A 21,587-nucleotide genomic window follows, 5' to 3' on the forward strand; every position below is an offset into this window, starting at 1 on the left:
TCCAGCAGTCATTTATTGTGCGCGCGCAGCCCGTGTCTTCATCAAATAAAGCGCGCGCCTGAACATCTCTCTCTCACACACACACACACACACACACACAGAGTCTGGCAATGCTTCTGCGCCACCGCGCGCATTTTGGACTATAACACTAAAGTTCGGCTCGTGGAGCATCGGTGCCCGTCCTCTTCTTCAAAGGTATTTTGATGTTACCAACAGAAATCTCAGGAGGAGTGTGTTTTAGCACCAGGTAAGCGAGCATCACCCGCTGTCACCCATGACAATACTCGAACTTTTCACTGCGCACCGTTTAGAAAAAAATCACGCGTGATAATTTCTCGTGAACGTCAGCCGCCGCGTTGTCTGCTGTGAAGTTACGCAGAAATGCGAAGTTTTGCCTCGCCGGTGTCGTTGCGTTTATTTCTGCATTGGTTTATTTTCGTCCGGCGTAGCCTGTTCAGGTCTGGTGCTTTAAAAGGTCCGCAGCTGGTAAAGCCTGAGCCTGTGTTGCGTGAGTTCAGCTTAATCCAGATGATAGGAAAAAATTTGCGGGGGGCGTCCGTGATTTAAATTTTAAACGTGAGTAACGTTTACCAAAAAAAAAATGCATTTTGAGGAAAGCGTGTAAGCTATTTGTGCATGAAATATAAAATGTTAAAACGAGTTAACTCGAGTGCGGCGTTTTCACGGGAACCCGTTTCTGCAGCTAAGTTTATAAATGTTCTGTGAACGATTGGGATGAAGTTGGCGTCACGAAACGAAAGCGCCGCAGATTTTTCGCACGGCCTTAAATGAATAACGCGGTTTATATTCAGGTTTGCGCTTTATATCACGTCGCATCGCAGAACACTGAAAACCCGTGCATCTTCAAATTAAAATGAACACTAAACTTTACTAGAAACACAAATGAACGCACATCAACTCGTCGATGGCATCATTTTCGTATTTTACTTCTTACTTAAACACTTGTTTCTTCTTCCACCTAAACGTTGATCTAGATCAGCCGCGATTATAATTAGGCAATTCCCTTTATGAGACGACATTTGGGCCGTATATTGTAGCCCACGTACGTTTAACAGACAGTATTAAAATAGGCGGGTATAGCTTCGAAAATAAACAAATGAATAAATGTAAAAATATGCACGTAAAATGCTCGCGCCTCCACATTATTGAGACTGATGATGCGCCGTTATTAGCTCCTGTATTTTTAATAATCGACTCGTGCAATTAATTGCATTAATAACGAGGAAAGAGTGTGCGTGCATGCAGTGTGTGACTTTTGCTATTTAGGAAAAAATATTTAAAATGCAACTTAAATTTGATAAGCATATATATATATATATATATATATATAATAGCCTAATAATTTAGCCACCAGGAAAAAATAATGGCCTGGGTTGTAAAAAAAAAAAAAAAAAAAAAAAAAAAAAAAAGCTATTGTAAAAGGAAAGTAGGTAATAAAATACAAATGAAAATTTTGATTTCCTCTTTTCCAAATAAACCAAACTGCCAAACAGTATCAATCTTAAATAGCCTCACTTACATATTTATTGCGAAAGCTTCTGTTATTCTACATTACAATAATCACAACCGTCATCCGTTATTATTTTTGAGGAAACGGGCTTCCTGTTTCAAATCTGACTGCGGCTGCGTTGGCTTTGATGTTTTTGTTTTTGCCGTTTCGTTTTACCGAGGCGTTGGTGAGCGGAAACGGGACCTCCCGAAGCCGCGCGCTTCAGACCGGACAGTTCACCTGCGCGAGCTGCTTCCTGAGCGCGCGCGGAACACATCCAGCCCCGCTGGGTCTTCCCCCTTTAGAGAGCGAGGTGAAATAAAAGAAGTCGCGTCTTTCTTCAAGCATGTAGACGACGAGAGAGAGCGTGTGAGGACTGGGCTACACTGTAAACGGCTGAATGTTACATTCACGGTAGAATATAAAACTTGGCAGCGTCGACGCAGAACTTGACATTTTTCCAAGCATTACGAGATTACACGCGGGCCTGTATCGTAGCCCGCTGTTTTTGACTTTACGTGTCGTTAAAACGCGTCGTATCAGTATACCGACAAGTTTGACCCATTCGGATATTTTTTTTTGTGTGTGTGTTTTGGAAAACCTAATGAAAAAAACGGCGGCTTAAGTTCAACAAAAACTGGCAGCAATAAAGACACTTACACGAAACACATTGGATGCTAAACACTGGATTAAAATACTGCGTGAATTAAACTACGTATAATGCGTTTTGAAACGTAACATATAATAACAAAATTAATATAGCTCTGTTTATAGCTCTGTAAACAAATGCATGCTTCTTGAACGGAATTCTGGGAACACCCTTTTTTCCCATAAGCCCCATAAGACATTTTTTACTCATAAAACATAATTTACAGAATTTTACAGTTATTTTAAAAATAGGCCTGTGATGTTCCGCGTTAGTCTTTTTTTAATTAACATTTTACCATTTTGGCTTTTACTAATGAACCGTTCAACGTAAATGCAATGCGTTTCCAAGCGGCTCGCAGTAGTTCCGCGCGTTGCCTTCTGTGCGCGTGAGCCTCTGTCGTGTTGTTGTTTTTTTCAGTCAGCACTCCAAAGAAGGAAGGAACGGGATGAAAACGGAAGAAAACCAATCATGTCTTCAGCAGGCCCCCTCCGCCACGCCTTACGGTGAGACCCCTATCCCTCGTTTTATCAATTCTCAATCTTTCCGTATTAGCGCGAGCGCTTGTGCGCGTGTCCCGTCGGCTGACACCTGTTCTGTTCTCCAGAGCACGTGGGAGGAGGTGAGGTGTGCGCGGGGTGCGAGTCTCCCATCGCGGACCGCTTCCTGCTGCGCGTCAATGAGCTGTCCTGGCACGAGACGTGCGTCAAGTGCGCGGTGTGTCGCAGCGCGCTGAGCGGGACCTGCTACTGTCGCGACCGCTTGCTCTACTGCAAGCACGATTACGAGAAGTAAGAGTCCGTCTGTATGCGCTCCATCCCGCATTCCCACAATCTCTCTGCAAAACGGGTGTGTTGATCTTCTGATCATGCTGATGCTCTTTTGTGGAATATAAGGGACTCCGGTTACACTTTGTTTGGTGACACTTTATTCGAAGGTGTCTTTGCACAGGTTACGTGTACTTATTGTTATAATAACCACACATTTTGCATTGCTAACCAAGTAATCCACGTGCATGTTAATTGATATTGCTCAGTGCTTAAATGCATAATTACACTGTAACGGGGACACCTTAAAATAAAGTGTCCATTCATAACAGAATCTGGCAAAACAATCCAGACTGTAGAGTAGATTAACATCTGCAGTCTTGAAGTTGAACGATGGTGTATTGGCGTCTTTTTGTGGTTGAAGCAAGATACTTTCTGGTGTTCATTTATGTTTGTTTTGTGCTATAACTAGTAATAAGGAGAACGGATGGTCGGTTTGCATGCCGCTTGAATTGAATTTCTTAATAAGTGACTGAGAGCTGAGATTTAGTTTTATACCAGAAGCACCCTACTCTGTCTTGTCTGTCGGCGTGCCACCAGGTTTCTCTTCGCTCCGCATAGTATATTTTTTTCTTCTGAGAGCATGATGCCGGTTTGAGAGTGTCATGGCTTGTCGGACATGGCAACAGTAACCAAGGGACGGCCGCGGGTCTTTGCAAAGGGTCAATTACTGATAGAATATGCAGATGAATATCGGTGACTGTAGGTTTATTTAATGTATGTGTAGATTTAGATCTGTTTCTCATAGACATCAATCTTAAAAAGCAATTCTGTCATTATTAGGTACGTTTTGTAACTCCGAATGAATCCAATCTGATTTTCAGAAAGTTCGTTTTTTATATAAACCCTGCACTTTTGTATATTTCATTACATGTGCATTACATGTTTTCCAAACAAATCCTACCATGAGTATAACTCTCATCTTTGCCTTATATGACATATCTGCGAGAAGAGTTTTTAGCGGGGAATATTTAGTAAATATTAGTGGTGTCAAACAATTAATCATGATTAATTGCGTCCAAAATAAAATATTTTGTTTTTGTTTGTTTTTTTTATATATATATATATATATATATATATATATATATATATATATATATATATATATATATATATATATATATATATATGTATATAAATTATATGAATATGCACATGTAAATATTTTCTAAACATATAATGTGTGTATTTATATATACATAATAAATATACACAGTACACGTACATATATCGAGATTGAGATTAATTGTGATTAATCGTTTGACAACACTAGCCTCAATATCTCCTGGGCTAATTAGCTGATAAGACTAAATAAGCATAAGCAGCAATGCCAAAGATACTTTTGATTGCTGATAAAATATAAAATAAAATAGATTTATGCTTTAAATTGTCCTTTTAATTGGTTTATTTTAGGTCTACGCCACCCATTTCACTCTGATTTTACACATACGTCAGCATAAAGCTTCCGATCGAGCCATCAGTCTGATAGTAAATGGATTATTGTTTACTCACCCTTATCTAATTCCAAGCCCCAAACTAATTTGAAGAACAAAAAACAAAACAAAACAGGTATGGGTAAATCGTCAGAACCGACGATTTGGTGTGAACTATCCTTTTAGCTGCCGGTTCTCGGATGAATCATTCTCTATCAGTTCGGGTCAGCGGGAGTTTCTGAGAAACCATAATTTCCCAGTGACATCAGCAGGAGTTCGGACAGTTGAAGGACAATTTTGTGGCCTGTTATCGCTGTTGTGAGAAGTGTCAGACACCGTTGAGCGCCGTGGACACTCCCTCTGTTGCTGACATCTGGAAGCCAAACTGAAAGGAATGAGACGGACAGGAAAGAATAAAAGAGGATAGAAAAGTTAGCAGGAAGAATTCCCAGAGGGAATATAAAATAATTCTATATATGTTCCCGGAAAGATAGATCACCTGAGATCCAGGACCGTTTCGGGGTATGAAATTACCATACTAACTGCTTTTCTTCACACCGTTGAAGAAAAATGGGACTGTAGATTTGATAATTGTTTTGCCTAGGTGCTTGCAGCGAGGATGTCGTAACGAGAGTAAAAGTGATCAACGATTACAAATGAGACGGCTGTTCTGGGATCAGAGCAAGCTGGAGCTTGGTCAGTTTGTATTATTATCATTTTGCTATCATTTTTATTATTTATCGTTTCAGCTTTTTACTATATGGTGGAGATTTAAGCTCTTCTCATTCAGTAAGTACGGAAAGTAAGAAACGTATAAGCGTTTTTGTTTGCGCTTAAATGGAAACGCGTCAGTTGCAGACAGTATTTGTTAATATTGAGGCTGCGGCATGGTATGTGGTGTATTTATGGAGGAGACTTGGCACACTGTTGTGTGGGTGACCTTGAGTGAATCCACAACAATATCTCCTTGTGTTCTCTCTGCCTGTCCGTCAGCACCCATCGCTCCCGAACCTTTACCAATGCTCCCTCTGCAGCAGGTGTGCGCTCCATTTCTGGGGTGCGAAGGAATCTTTGATGGTGCAAAATAAATGGAATTTGAGGAGAGAAAAAAAGCACAGTCTTGAGCTGACATTCTGTTGTGAAAGCGGGGAAATGTGGACAAACATTACATTAAATGAGAAAATATTATTTTGAATAACCGAATCATTAGACCAGCAAAATTCATTTGTAAAATTCGGGTGAGGTAGAAACAACCACACTCATAAAAATAAAGGTTTGCACAGTGGAACCTTTTTTTGTTCCTCCATTTTTAAAAAGGACCACTATTTCGGCTTGGTATGAAGTACATTTAAATAAATCCATCAATGACCTTTTTAAGAGCGTGCTTAAAGTCAGCATGAAATGCCGTTCGCATCCCGTTTTAGTTTCATATTATGACGTGTTTCCAAGTAAAACAGCGTATTCAGAGAGAAATAAAGACGTAGTACAAGGACTTTTTTTTCCATGTAGGGCAGTTTTTTAATCGCATATCAAAGTCACGATTAAATGGAAGTAGCAACAGCTCTTTTCTTCTATACTGTAATGCATGAATCAAGTGAAGTATTTAAAAACAAAAAAAGGAAAGGTGTTAATCGGAGCTAAACGGACTAAAATGATTCTGTCATGCATCAGCTAAAAAAAGAATTCTGTAATCTAGAAGTTATGAAATTTGGATTATTGTTTAATTAAATATTAAGAATGCATTAGTTTACATTAAAGGAATAGTTCACCCAAAAATTAAAATGACCCCATATTTTACCAGGTGTATATGACTTTCTTCGTGAAACTAACCTATACGCCTTCGGGAGGAGTTATCACGTGTCCTCTGAGGCAGATCCATGAGTTTTTGTATCAAAAAATATTCCTATATTTAAAAAAAAAATGTATATAATGTAAATAACTGACTCCGTCGAGTTTCGGCAAGAAGCCAGAACTCTGTGATCTCGTGGAAAAAATGAATGAAAGTCAGATATTTACACTATAATGTTAATACATTTTAGTGAAACATTACCGGCAGCAGATATTTTTCACTTGAAATAAAGACATCGGACACGCTAACAGCATCAGCTTTAAGATCACAGCTGTAAGACGATTCCTTATGTTCTCGTCATCAGAAATCTGGCTTTCGTCTACCACTAATTTTTTAATCAAACAACACTCATTCGTTTAACCGAAACCAAACGCAAAGCCTTATTCAAAAATGACAAAAACTGCAAACATTTGCTACCATCCCTGAAATGGTCAAATTGTCTCCATCACTGTCTTCCTGGCTGACTTTGACACGAACAGCCATCAGATAACCGCGCAGCCCAGTCTAGTGAAACCAGTCCCAGACCAATAAAGGCTCTCAGCCCCAGGGTATGGTGCCTGGATCCCTGGCAGAAAATTAGACTAGCGAGGGTCTCGGAGGCCTATCAGAGCGGAGACAGGGGAGCGGATATTTAAGATGCCCCAAGTTTAATAGATCACTCTGTGGGGTGGGAAACAGAAAGAAAACAGCCCCCAGTGTGTAAAGAGATGCTAGTACGAACAAAAAATTACAAATGAGAGCTCTTTAATATCTCGCTCGTTTCTCCTAGACAGCAAATTAAGATTTTGGCTAAAGTCTCATGCTTCTCAGACTTTGCTCCTGAGAAGAGAATTAGAGAAGACACGATTATAGCGTGTGTCTTTTAGAAGAGGTCAAAATATCAAAGTCTGTAATCAAAAGTCATAGCTTTCTATATTCTATTTTAATTTTTATAGTGCTGTCAAAAGATTAATTGCATCCAAAATAAGTTTTTTTTTTACATAATGTATGTGTGTTCTGTGTATGTATATATATATATATATATATATATATATATATATATATAATGTAAATACACAAAAAAATCTATTTATGTGTACATATATTTAAATATGTTTAATATATATATATATATATAATTGTTATTTTTTCTTAAATATATAAATGCATGTGTGTGTATTTACGTATTTATAATAATAAATATACATAAACTAAAACATTTATTTTGAATTTGAGATTAAACATTTGAGACAAAGTTGACGCTTGATACTATCAGAATAGATTGAATTGAATATGGATTCAGATGAATTCTGAATCCAGAATATTTTGATTCAGTCAAGCATATTTGACAACATTTGTGGCGTAATGCTGATTAACGCTGAAAATAGTTTTCAGTTGTCCCGCCGTTTAAAAAAGAAAAGCAGAAATCTAGGTTACAGTAAGGGGGAAATGAATAAATGTTAAAATATTCTCATATTTACATTCACAGCAACATTAACACCTAAAAACTTAAACAGTAACAAAATCAGCTCAAAAAATATATATATATATATATATATATATATATATATATATATATATATATATATATATATATATATATATACGGTTTTAATAGAATAACTTCATTATTATTATTACTATTATTATAACCTCCACATTATTCACCAGATCCAAATGACCCAGTAGATTAGATCCCAAAATCAAAGAACAAAAATTGCTAATATAGACTAATTGAATGCTACAGTATTGAAAGATCTTGACCACTATATTAGCTGGCCAGACAGTGATTTCTCTTTTCCAGCTTACCGTTATAAACAGCCACTGAGCTTTTGATTTGACACATCAAGACTTAACAAGCAGACTGTAAGCGTCTCAACATTATTTTGCCTTTACATAAAGGACAAATAATTTCCCGTCAACAGATTTCACCTTGCATTAAACCCAACATATTCCTTTGAATGCAATCTAATTTACTCTCATCAACAACAAAATATTACATTTTTCCATGTCAGTCATTTACAGTAACACCATTCCACCGAAATCTTCAGTCGGAGTCATTATTATGAGCACTTCAGTCGATGGTTACCGAAATCTTCACCTTTTTTTCGCTCGGTCTTTCTTCTCCCTCCCCGTGCATCTCTCCTCCAGCTCGTCCATCACTGTCTGATTTCTAATAATATTTCTGTTCCAAACTTCATTTCCTACTTGTTGAGATTTATAGCCGTGATGACACCAATCAGTTTATCTCTCCATTTATCCCACATTTTCGCTTAATCATCTCTCTGCTCGCTGTCTCTTTGTGTCTGTGGGAACGGGGAGGGGGTGGAAGGGTCTTGATTGGGAACGCTGCTAATTATGTTCTTAGACATGACTACAAGCTGTGTTGTGGTTAGAGAGTTGCTGCACTGTCAGACAGGAATATGACACATGGGCTCTGGTGTGGGACGCTGCCGTACCTAGGATCGTCAATATAGTGCTAGCTGAAGCCATTAGTTTTATCATTCATGCTGTACTTAAATTCAGTAAAGTAACAATCGATTGAAGCTATCTCTTTTGTGTAAATCTGGGTTTTTCTTCAAAACGTGCATGAGCATGAATACTTTTGGTTGGTCAGTTTGTTTGGTACCGTTTGAGGTCAAGATATTTATTTTTGAAGTTGCTTTATTGGCATTGATGGTTGCATGAATCTTCCTATTCGACAAAACTTTGTTCAAAATGTTCTTCATATTACGAAAACATATTTTTTAAGCAATAGTTCCCCCCAAAAACAAATATTTTGTCATCATTTACGCACTCTCATGTCATTCCAAACCTGTATGAGTTTCTTTCTGACATGAGAGTGTGTAAATGATGGCGAAATGTTCATTTTTGAGTGAACCGTTTTTTTAAAAAGGAAAAAAAAAAGGAATCGAAACGCTCTTTGGGGAATCAAAAATAGTTGTTCTATGGCATCATTTGGAGCGCAGTTTTAGTTTTAAACACATAACCTGGCGTGTGTTGTCCTTTGGTGAATATGTTTACATGGTACTTCAGATAAGCACATGAACACATTGTGGTAGTTCAAACCAAGAAAAACAAAACACGGTAATTCAGTAAAGAAGACATTACTAATAAGCCTTAATAATGGGTTTTCCCAGCAGTGCCATAGAAGAACCATTTTGGGTTCCTCAAAGAACCCAGTGAAAGGTCAACTCTCTAAAGAACTTTGTCCACTATAAAGAACCGTTTTGGAATGGAACGATTCCATGAATGTTAAAAGTTCTTAATGGAACCTCGGAAGCCAATAAAGAACCTTTATTTTTCAGAGTGTATACATATCAGGCAATCATAGAGGAAGAGAGAGCTCAGGCGGTGTCAGAAGGCCATGGAGGTGACAAACAGAGGTGCAGAGAGGAAGATGACAGAGGAAGAGGAGAGATGAGCTCGAGGTGTCTCCTCTTGTGATATTGCCACTGTTTTTGCATAATGTGTGATGAGTCTCCATCACCTCGCCTCCCGCACAACAATTTCATTACAGACGGCTAATAAATGTTTCATGGCAGAACAAGCTGCTCGCCTTGGCTTTATTAAATCTGAGATAATAAAAGAAGAACGGCAAAAAATGAAAGCGGGAGAGGGAGAGATAGGAAGAATGCCATAGATATCCTCAAACAGGGCTGCCGTATCTTCTGTTTCTGGGGCAACGAATCCCCCGTCCCCCCTCTACGCGTCTTTTTTTTTTTCTCGCCTTGCCACAGAGAGACAGGAAATGAGAATCTGGCTGACAGGATATTGCGTTCTGGTGGCCTGGGGATTAGCTGTTTTATCCGAACACACACATACACACACTCGCAGACTCACTCTCGCCTCACACAACTCAACACATCGATCCTGTCGGTCCCTGAACCCTTGAGTATCTCGCACACGCACGAGGGATGCAGGAGCCTGACGTGTGATTTTGTAACGTATGGACAGGTTATGCTGTCAGTTGGCGAACGCATCACAACGAGCACATCAGCACACAGATAGTGCATATTCTTCACCAAAATAAGTGTGAAAAACTCTGCGTAAGATGGGATATTATGGCGCCCATCGTATTCTACGACATATCGACTGTCAGAATCAGGATTTCCTACAAACCTTTGCTCTGTTGACAAGTCGCTAGCAAATTACAAAGAATTACCAAGGATTTTCTAGTATTTTGAGGAATGACACATCAGTGGAGAAATTGAGATTGTACAAATTCTTACAGGAACAAAAAAAACTGTTTTTTCATTCGTTGTTATGGGACCCCACTGACATTCATTATAAAAGCAAAACTAGTTGATTTTTATTTTCAACAGAAAATACAGGTTTGAAAAAACATGACGGTGAGACTAAATTAAAAGCTTGATAGAACCATTTTGTTAACTATGTGCTTTTTTATATATTTTGAAGCTTATAATTTTAATAATTTAGACAATGTAAGTATATTTTTGGTTACCTGGCAAGGAGTTTTACGGCATTGCCAGGGCATTGCAAGGCAGAGTCATTCATGAAGATGTACTGAGAAACAAAGTAGTTTGTATTCATTTATCTGCATCCAGAATGATTGGGCCATTATAGGATCAGATATTATATGAACATTTCTCTGTTCTATTGGTACAAATCCAGAACAAAAAACAGTAAATTTATGAGGAATTATAGTAATTAGTAAATCATACTGTTATAACGAATTCATTTTGGTAACACTTTACAAATTAATGCATTTACTAACATTATCAATGAGCAATATATGTGTTACAGTATTTATAAATCATTGCTTATGTTAGTAAATATTTCCAAAACTGTTAGTTCCTAGATCAGGTCTATGAAATTAATATGGTGAATTTATGGTGAAATTAATAATAAGAAACGAACATTACCCCTTGATTCACATAGTGACTTTCTTCTTTCAGACGAATACAATCACAGTTATATTAAACAGTGTCCTGGTTTTTCTAAGCTTAATAATGGCAGTGAATAGGGGTCAAGAAATTCTGATACTCAAAAAGTGCATCTATCCTTTAAATATAAATATGGGTATTTATTACTTTTTATGATTGATGCATGCACTTTCAGGGCTTCATTCACAGCCATCAAAAAAGCTTGTCCCTAGCCAGGACTTTTTTTGTAGTAAAACTTTGACTGCGATGTAAATGACTGGAAGTCACGGCCTGAGGGTGAATAAATCATGGGTTCATTTTCATTTTGGCGTTAACTATCCCTTTAACTAATGTTAACAAAATCAAATCGTTACCGTTATTTTCCACCCATGATTTTTACACGATCATCTAAAAATACTGAATCTCATTAATACGCTACAAGGCATCATAAGAAATGCCATTCTAACTTTATCGCCACTTTGATATACAGTAAACTTTCTAATAACCCTGTTGAAGTGCTCTTCATAAGACTAGCGATCCGTAAATTATAACTGAATTCAGTAGAGAGTGTTTTATAGTGTACAATGACACTATTAGTTGTTTCATTAACATAAACACAAAAGTTATGATGTGTCTCAGTGCAATCAAACATGATTAGACAATTAAAGTACGCATGCCACTACTCGACTCTCATTACGGGATTGTTGTGCATAGCACCGTTTGCATGCTAAGAGCAAAAAGCCCATTTTTTAGCAAGTACTCTTCGAAGTGTGCATCTATGACATGATTGGGGCACTATAATGTGTGTCAGTGCTGAACGGTTTAGCTGCTCACCTGTGCTTTCTCTTTTGCGTGCGAGTGGTCTGATGTGTACATTTTTATCAGCTACCTGTTGGTTTTCTCATATTTCATCATTGTGAATATTGGTGTGTCGGGGGGGAGGGGGCGGCGGGAGTGGGTTGTGGGGAATGCTGGGAGATTTTAATAACGCAGAAGCAGTGCAGTGAGATTTAATAAAAGAAGATGATGTGATTACTGAACCCTGGCTCTGAGCCACCTTCCCTCACAGCAATATCCGCTCTCTTTCTCTCTCTCTCGCTCATACACACAAACACACACACACACACGCACGCACCAACCCTTGCAATTATGTGTACATGTATGATTTACATACTGCCTCCATATATATACAAAGATGCACGAAGTCTGCGAGACAAACCTCGCAACTATGACAGTAAGTGTTTGATTATGTAAAATTATGTGTTCATGCATGGATCAGGCCCCCACATTATGATTTGGCTATAGATTCATGTAAAACTTTATTGAATTGACATTATGAACACAGTTTGTACATTCAAAGTGTGTGATTGCCTTCCCGCAATCATAATTTCTCCCCAAGATAGTTTTATCCTAAATTAACTTTTAGGTCTGTGGTATGTTTAAGTACAAAATGTGGTGTTATTTCTATAACTGTCATGTTTAATGAGTCTGTTTGCAGAGTTTGTGGGTCCATGTCAAGACTTGGTGATTTTCAAGTTACATTTCACCTCAAAATCAATATTAAAAAATCAAGAAATTCTATTTTGCATAAAGAAAATGGAGCCTACTTTATGACCAGTAAAGTGTTTTTACACAGTGATAATATTATCATGACAATTTGACCTCACAATTAATTTTTTTTTACATTGTAAACAAAGTTGCATGTGTTATAGACAATACAATTTATTTTTTCTACTTCAAAATTTCACATTTAATTGAGTCAATTGCTGTCGTAACTGAATATTTAGAGTCAAAGTTAATTTCGTTTCAAGTGTAATCATTGGCATTAATTTCAGTCATTTTTATTCGGATGCAACTATGATTTATAGCTCCTCGTCATTTTTTTCTCATGTGATTGTAATGGGAATACAACTTTTTTGGCATTATTTTACAGAGAATTGGGAATAAATTATTTGAAATATTAGCTAAAAAAATAAAAGCCAAAAAAAGACTTCATTGTCTTTAAGACATACAGTACGTAATTAAGAAAAACGTGAGTTTTGAGGTGAAATATGACACGTTTCAAGAGACTCACTCTTGGAGTCAGTTTCTGTATGAGTTTTGCTGAGGGTTTTTTAGAGTTGGTCTGCTTTGATCTGGGTGTAGTAGGTGGTGATTTGGGTAATTTGGCATTTTTGGCAGATGGATTGAGACAGATTAGCCATAGCAGCTGCGTTTCGGACAGGATCATCACATCCGTGCAGATTAGAGGCTATAATGTGTGGACCTGGCTGCCTCTCCCTTCAGCAGATTTCTGATATGACACCTTCATCTCCTGCAACTCCTCAAACACACACACACACACACACACACACACACACACACCAGAACTCCTGCCATCCGTCTCTGCAACTGTCATGAAGTCTGTGTTATCCTTCAAACGTTCATTTCATCTATTCCTCACCTCCAAAATGCTTTGTGTTTATCAAACGTACGCTTTTATTTGCGCATGTGTTTTAATGTCATTAGTGGTCACCGCTAATGCAGATATCCCTGCTCTTAATGCTTAAATATAGGATAAGGGATCTAAACAAACCCTTAATCGTGAGTATTAAAGGAATAACTCCTGTCAGCAATTTCAATTTGATTGAACTATTGCTTTAAATAATAGCTTGTCCTGCATCGTGATACATACATACGTTTTCACCTAGTTGACATTGAAGGGAGGTCCCGAGACCACAATATCATGGGACTTTTGTCTTGGGACAGTAGAATATCCTAGCAACAACAAAACAAATGTTGTCCGGTTCAGGTGTGAGACAGTAACGTCACACTGGTTTATGTCACATTTTGGGTGAATTGTGACTGTTGCTTTGGCTTAATTAAATGTGCAGAAGGATTAGATTATCATCGACACCATATGAGCGTCTACAGGTTCGTCTGTGGGTACCTGTCAATATTTATGAGAGTACATGAACACGGCCGTATAAAGGTGCTGGTAAATGTGTGTGTGTGTGTGTGTGTGTGTGGGTATGGTGTGTTTATTCGAGTGTGTGAAAAAGAGAGAGGAGAGATTAACCCCATGCTATCCTCAATCCCTGGTTATGAGTTTACAGCGTCTGTCTGGGCATCGCACTGTTTAAACAACAATCTAATTAATCCTGTCTTTATTAGTTTCACGGAGCTGGGGAGGGAGGCTGGGAGCGAGAGAGGGAGGACAGGGAATTCTGGCAGAAAATATCAAGCAGCGAGGGAGGGGAGAGAGAGGAGGGAAAAAACGAGGGGTTTGGTGGGGACTGAGGAGCGAGAGTGCCATTAAAAACAATTGTGATGCTGATGAGCTATTTAGAAAGAAAACAGCGTTTAAAGGGAGGAAGAGGTAATTCTCAGCGCTGGTAGCAGGACAAATGTCCTTTTTAATGCATTTGCTCACTTCTGCCCCGTGCATCCCCGTATTTGCTAATCATTTTGGAAATTCTTTAGGTTTAAAAATATTTACTATAGCACATGGGGCCAGCAGCACCAAGGTCAGGGGTTCAATTCCCAGGTGACATATGCAATACTAAATACCCCCCAAAAAGCAAAAACCCTAAATATAATATACTCATACAGAATGAGAATATGGAGTTCATACTCAAGTGTTATCTCTTTTTTTTAAGTATAGCCAACTATTTACATAAATGCACAAACTGTAACTCTATTATTATATGTGTACGTATTTATAATCAAAGCTTTTAGATTCAAAACACAGAATGCAGTGCAATACCATGAGGATTGAGAGAATAATACATATATATTCCTCAAAAGCCTGATGCATTATATTTGATACATTTTAACATGATTTTTTTATTTTAAAAAAAGTATTTAAACCTAAGTGGGTTCTAGTAAATGTTAAGTATGAAACATTACTAAAAAGAACACAAAAGTTATTGTGTTTATAAAAATCACTAAAATATCTCATGTCGGATGTTTTTAAAATTAAACTAAAAGGCCTATTACTTGCTAAAAATCAGATAACGTAAGCCCATATCTTGTGCATCAAATATAATACAGCAGACTTTAAAGGGTTAAATGATACATCTTTGTTTAGTTGCTTGCGTGATGTCTAGTCTGTTATCAAATATTGCCCCCCAGTGTTACAGATAAAACACTGCATAAAGTGAACTTCTAGAAACACGTCAGTAACGTGCACGTGTGTGTTTGTGTGTGTCAGGTTGTTTGTGCGGAAGTGCAGTGCCTGTCTGCAGGCGATCGGCCGCTCGGAGCTCATCATGCGTGTGCTGGGACAGGTGTACCACCTGGGCTGCTTCAGCTGCTGCGAGTGTGAGCGTCGGCTGCAGAGAGGTGATGAGTTTGTGCTAAAGGAGGGACAGCTGCTCTGCCGGGGAGACTATGAGAAGGAGAGAGAGATGCTGGCTGCCATCAGTCCGGCCCCTACTGAGTCAGGTAACCTCAGTGAGCTCGCCAAAGGTCATGTATAATTACAGAAAAGATGTTAATGTAGTCTAGAACTTACTCTCTCCACCTTTAAGCCAACGCTCAGATTCCCTTTTGCAGTAAAAAGTGAGGATGAGGATGGCGGTGGCGTCTCTGTTGGGGGAAAGGCCGGGGATGATGGGAAGGAGCACAAGAGATCCAAGAGACCACGTACCATCCTGACCACACAACAGCGGCGCGCCTTTAAGGCTTCCTTTGAGGTGTCTTCCAAACCCTGCAGAAAGGTCAGCTGTCACGGGCCGCTCGTGTGTGTTATATGCGGAAACAGCATGCGTGTACATCTCATCCATATATTGTTGTTGCAGGTCAGAGAAACTCTGGCTGCTGAGACTGGACTGACGGTGAGAGTCGTGCAGGTGTGGTTCCAAAATCAGAGAGCAAAGGTAGGCTGGCATCATGTTTTGATGAATTCAGAACACTTTTCTGTTTGAAACACTGTATTTCATTTCATTGTGGTTTACCAAGGCAGACAAAAAAAAGAATGAGTTTTCAGTGTTTGTTATTCTTAGAACATGGCTTAATATATAGTTAAAATTAACTGTAAGGCATAAAACTTCATGTATATTTGACAGACAGACATACACACACACACACACACGTAGACAGACAGACAGACATAAATAGACAGACATACATACATAGAGAGACATATACAGACAGACAGACACACACACAGACAGACAGACAAACACACACACACACACACATGTAGACAGACAAGACAGACAAACAGACACACACACAGACAGACAGACACACACACGTAGATAGACAGACAGACAGACAAACAGACACAAACACACACACACACACACACGTAGACCGACAGACAGACACACACACACACACACACACACACATGTAGACAGACAGACACACACACACACATGTAGACAGACAGACAGACACACACACACACATGTAGACAGACAGACAGACAGACACACACACACACATGTAGACAGACAGACAAACACACACACATGTAGACAGACAGACACACACACACACATGTAGACAGACAGACAGACAGACAGACACACACACACACACATGTAGACAGACACACACACACACACAGACACACACACACACACACACACATGTAGACAGACAGACAGACACACACACACACACATATGTAGACAGACAGACAGACACACACACACACACACACATGTAGACAGACAGACACACACACACACACACACATGTAGACAGACAGACAGACAAACACACACACACACACAGACAGGCACAAACTTTCGAAGCTTGCAGGATGGCTCAATGCCTTTATCCATATTAGGGATTTCCTGGCATGTCAGGCAGATGGGGTCTGCCGCATATTCAACACCCATGAGTGTTACAAATTAAATTCAAATTAATCTCTGTCATTGTGAATGCGCTTTCAAAGCATGCACTTGTACTTTTGTAATACTAGATGGGAACGATGTTCCAGGACCAGTGGATGTCAATAAACTGTTGTTTTTGTGAGTTCAGATGAAGAAGATCGCTCGCAGACAACAGCAGCAGCAGCAACAGCAAGAACAGGAGCAGATGGGCGGGACCAGGAGGGGCCCGAGCAGAGGGGGCCGCCAGAGTAACGATGACAGCGAGGGTAAGACGCGGACACGAGTGTGTGAAATGGCTTGATGCGAGTTGTGAACTCGGTGCCGTCTCTCCACAGATGGCTCTAGCAGTCACGGACTGGACGGCCTGCTCTCCTATTCCTCTCTGCCACGTCAACAACTGCTGGCTTTGGATCCCAACATATACGGTAGCGAGCAGTTCCGACACGGCCTCACGCCACCGCAGCTAGGCCCCGAGCAGATGCACTCCTACGGTAAGCATCTCCCACCGCATCAACTCCAGCATCGGTTATCTTTTTCGAGTTGCCGTTTGTTTTTGAACTCCGCCTTCTTTTCAGACTCAGAGACAGTTTTCCACGACTTGGACAGCGATGGGAGCCTCAGTCATCTCGGGGACTGTCTCTTGTCGACCGCCGAGGCTGGAGTTCTGGCGGGGCGGATAGGAAATCCCATCGATCGCCTCTACTCGATGCAAAACTCCTACTTTACCTCATGACCCTGGTTCAACCTACCGAAAGCATTCCTCCATCACTGCAGGGGGCAACAAGCAGATCGAGTCTCACTGGAGGCGTCTTGCATCGTCAAAACTAATCGAATCCCTCAATCATATATTAGTCGTGCCAATAAAGCTCTAGCCAACCAATCCAAGACAGGGTCACACACTTAAAAATTCAATTTGATGTGGACAGAATGGGAATTAACTGGAAAAACATGTTTGATATCATACATATGCACTATTTTTTGGCTTTGTTTCTCTCAGACATCAACGGGCAGCTGTTCATGTAAGTGTTACCTCACCCTCTGCTCGCTGCACAGCTGAGAAACTGATCGAGGCTTTATCTGAAATCACCCTCTAGCCCCTCATTCACTACTGTAGTGACATTTTTGCCCCATTATTTTAGCACTTGCAGTTCCACTGTCCCGAAGTAAACTTTTTTTATTACATGATTTTAACCGAAATGCCTAAAATGAGGTCTGTGGTTAATAGAAGCGCAATTTTTTTTTATTCCACAGCATAAAATAAAGCGTAATACCTCACTAATGTTTTTTAAGCTTTAAAAGTTGTTAACGAGTGGCTAAATGGGACATTTGGGTCCAAATAGTTGCTTGCACGGCCTCGTTGTTTATAATCGGTAACTCAGATTTTTAGGGAAGATATTTTTACATTCATACTTCAGCTGATTGTATTTAGCCTTCAAGATTCATAAAAGTTGTGTTCATTTGCGAAGATTATCATGCCATGTAGGCATAATACACTTTTGTTGGCCACAGAGCTTATTTTTTGCAATCGAAAAATGCTTCTGGGTTTTCGCTGGAAGAAGCAGGGGTTACAGTTCTAGACTGACCCGCAAAAATACTTCATTGCTCTCTATCCACCTCATTTATTTCAACACGGATGCAAGCAGTTTTCTGTGAATGAAATTTCTGGTTCATTTTTCAATTTTCTGGTTCGTTAGCCTCTGTAGGGAAATAAAGAGAAGAATAGCAAAGTGCAGCAAACAGTAAAACGGTTTGCGCTTCATAATTAAGATAATACATTGCAATTATATGTTGAGACACACCGGTCTGCAATATCAAGCAACAAAACGAACTGTTTTGTACAGCTGAAACAGCTGGAAGCGAATGACACCGGAAGCCAGACGTATTGCGTTTACAAATGGCCGAAAAACTGGGTGAACGTAGATCACAAATGGCTGTCCTCTCAAACAGCACACAGTAAAAGGGGTACTGAGGTGATTTCAGAAACAGCCCAAATCAATTTCGTATCACTGCCTTGCCATCTTAATGTCCGTCTTGAATAAGCTTTTATTTAAAGCTAACGTGAAAACCAAAAGAGTCTAGCATGCTGGCGTATGTCAAATCTACATTAATATTTCTGGCAAAGAAACAAATGTTTATTAAAGGTGCACTCAGTTTTAGTACGTTGAGCTAATATAGCGCTTGTCCTGGGCTCACAGCGACACCTAGCGGTGCGGATGCAGCATCGCGCAAACACAAAAGCAAGGTTATTGAAACAGATTAATATAAAATTGCTGCAATATAAATACAAAATAATGTAGAAAATGTAAAATAGCTTTTATGAGTCTTCATGTTAGTACATTATTTTAAAATTATTGTGGGTTTTTTTCAGTGTGAATGTTTAAATTGGGGAGGGGGGATACTGAGTGCACCTTTAACTAATTTTAACTTTTCACAAATTTAAAAAAAAAGTCGACAGCTATTACAAGTATTTTCTCTGAAGAAATTTAATTTAGCACTATTTTAAGTTTTTCAGACAGGGACTTTTCCAAGCCGCCTTAACTGTGCATTACACATTTAAAGAGAAAATATACAACAACAAAAAAAAAACAAGAAACCACAAAATAATGAAATGTCAAAGCTGAAATATACATCTCAAAGAAAATATCAGTGAGGGAGTCTCGACAGGGTTCAGAGATGAAAGGAGGCACACATACCACAGTGCTCAGTCAACACTATCAAAAAACACACATCCCTGCTCGATTAAAGCTAGGTTTGACCAATATGGAGAAATACGACGGAACCAAACCACAACAGATTTTATTTCATTCTAACTTCAGGTTTTGGACACAGGGTAGATTTCCTCTGATAAAAAGCGAGATGTGAAAACTATCAAAGGCCTTGAATTTTTCTGCATAAGGTGTTCCTCGACCCTGGTCCTGGGCACTGCACATTTTGGGTGTCTCCTTTAATCGGACACACCTGATTTAACTCATGAGCTCATTAGAAGAAACTTCAGGACCTGACATGGGTCGAGTCAGATAAAAGAGACGTTCAAAACGTCCAGAGTTGAGAAACACCGCTTTCGATGGTCAGGCATCAGGTAAAATGTAGGAATGTGCTGTGATGCTCTATATCTCCAAACCGAGGTGAGGAAATAATCAGGGTTTCTGCTGTTACAGGGTTAGTTAGCCTTACAGTCACAGGGTTGATAATAAATATGACGTTATCTCTAGTACTACTAGTACAAGGAAAAAAAAAATAGCACAAAGTATTAAAAAAAAATACCCCTTAAATGTTACAGGACGTGTACACTTGGCAACATGTTGCTAATTGTGCTTTATTGTAATATACTGAACGTGTTGGTCACATGACTGTTGTTGTAATTAGCTCAACTGTTATACGTGTAGTTATTTACTTCACTTCTGTTAACTCGCTATGTTCTTGTTGGCTATTTTTAACGGCGACAATAGCATTGGAATATTTGTGTTGCAGCATGAGACACCGTATATGTGAAATGTATTATTTATATGGAAGAACGTACAGCGGATTCACACGAACGGCCGCCATCCGCTTCTGAAAAACCTTCACACTCCTGACAAACTGAAATGTAGTTTTTAGTACGCCGGTGAATCAACCGCTCGCTCCTTCATGAAGCATTTTGTGATACTGGATAGTGGTGTGACGTTTCTTTTAAAGGACCGCTGCGGTGGCAGCTGTTGAACGGTACGTCTTTTCGGTTTCTTTCGGCGTGATCACTTTCAGTGAATGTGTGTTTTTTTTTTTTTTTTTTGTGTACGGTTTTTCCAATATAACTCATCGTTTGAAACGCTGACGCTTGGCTGTGTAATTAATCCCTCGTGTGCTCCGATAAGTATGGGATTCTGGTGAAAGTCACATTCTGTTCCACTTTTGATAAACGGACCGAATGAAAGGTCTGTTTAACTCCGTGGTCAAAGGTTCGAAAGCCGTGTCCTCCCTCCCGATAAGCAGCGTGCAAAGCAGTCCTAATCTGATGCCTCCCCACGGGCTTTTGTTCCTGGACGCAGGGAACCGGTGGAAATGTGAGGGGGAGAGGTTACGTGCCTGCATTCTTTGGTTTAATATTATACAGTGGTATAATGGGTAAAGAGAAAAACATCCAAACAAGGCTGACGGGACACAAGAAAAACCTGTTATAAAAGGACACGTTAAATAAGCAAGCATCTTTACTACATATTAACTAAAAAAAATGAACATGTTACAGTTCAATTGGTTTTCACTGCACTAAGGGGAATTATTATAGATCCAAAAATACCTTTTAATAGCTTTTTTTTTTTTTTGTTTGTTTTTACAGAATTAGGACAAATTCTCTTGCAACCATTAAGTTGGTAACTAGACAACAGCGCGTTCATTGAAAATTCTAATTAATATTCATTTTAATTTGCTGTTAGTATTATATATTGGTAAAATAAAATTTGATGTAGATTTTAATTCTTATTCAAAAACACTCAAGTTTATGGTTTTTTGGGGATTTGTGAAAACAAAAAAAAAAAAAGCTAGATAGCCGCACACACTGAATCCAACACAGAAAAGGTCTAGCAAAACATTTTTTTATTTTAGAAACTGCATCATGTAAAATGTGCAGAATGTAATTTTAAAAAATAAATAAAA

General features: G+C 39.0%; 1 protein-coding gene across 1 annotated transcript; it reads left to right on the plus strand.

The window, feature by feature from the left end:
• The first annotated feature begins 57 nt into the window (after nt 1-57).
• On the plus strand, nt 58-20,767 carry lmx1al (LIM homeobox transcription factor 1, alpha-like). The gene is made up of 9 exons (XM_043225839.1): nt 58-247; nt 2,577-2,662; nt 2,764-2,947; nt 15,323-15,555; nt 15,667-15,830; nt 15,912-15,989; nt 17,107-17,224; nt 17,294-17,449; nt 17,534-20,767. The coding sequence occupies exons 1-9, from the start codon at nt 204-206 to the stop codon at nt 17,689-17,691; spliced, it is 1,221 nt and encodes a 406-aa protein (XP_043081774.1). The 5' UTR covers nt 58-203; the 3' UTR covers nt 17,692-20,767.
• Nucleotides 20,768-21,587: the final 820 nt, after the last annotated feature.

This window comes from Puntigrus tetrazona, chromosome 3 (genome assembly GCF_018831695.1).
Source record: "Puntigrus tetrazona isolate hp1 chromosome 3, ASM1883169v1, whole genome shotgun sequence".
NCBI lineage: Eukaryota > Metazoa > Chordata > Actinopteri > Cypriniformes > Cyprinidae > Puntigrus > Puntigrus tetrazona.

Excerpts from the sequence above, each read along its gene's own strand:
- lmx1al (XM_043225839.1), top strand. The coding sequence starts at position 204 with ATGTTACCAACAGAAATCTCAGGAGGAGTGTGTTTTAGCACCAG. Across the intron at positions 248-2,576 it reads GGAGTGTGTTTTAGCACCAG|TCAGCACTCCAAAGAAGGAA; the intron begins GTAAGCGAGCAT and ends TGTTTTTTTCAG. Across the intron at positions 2,663-2,763 it reads CCCCTCCGCCACGCCTTACG|AGCACGTGGGAGGAGGTGAG; the intron begins GTGAGACCCCTA and ends TCTGTTCTCCAG.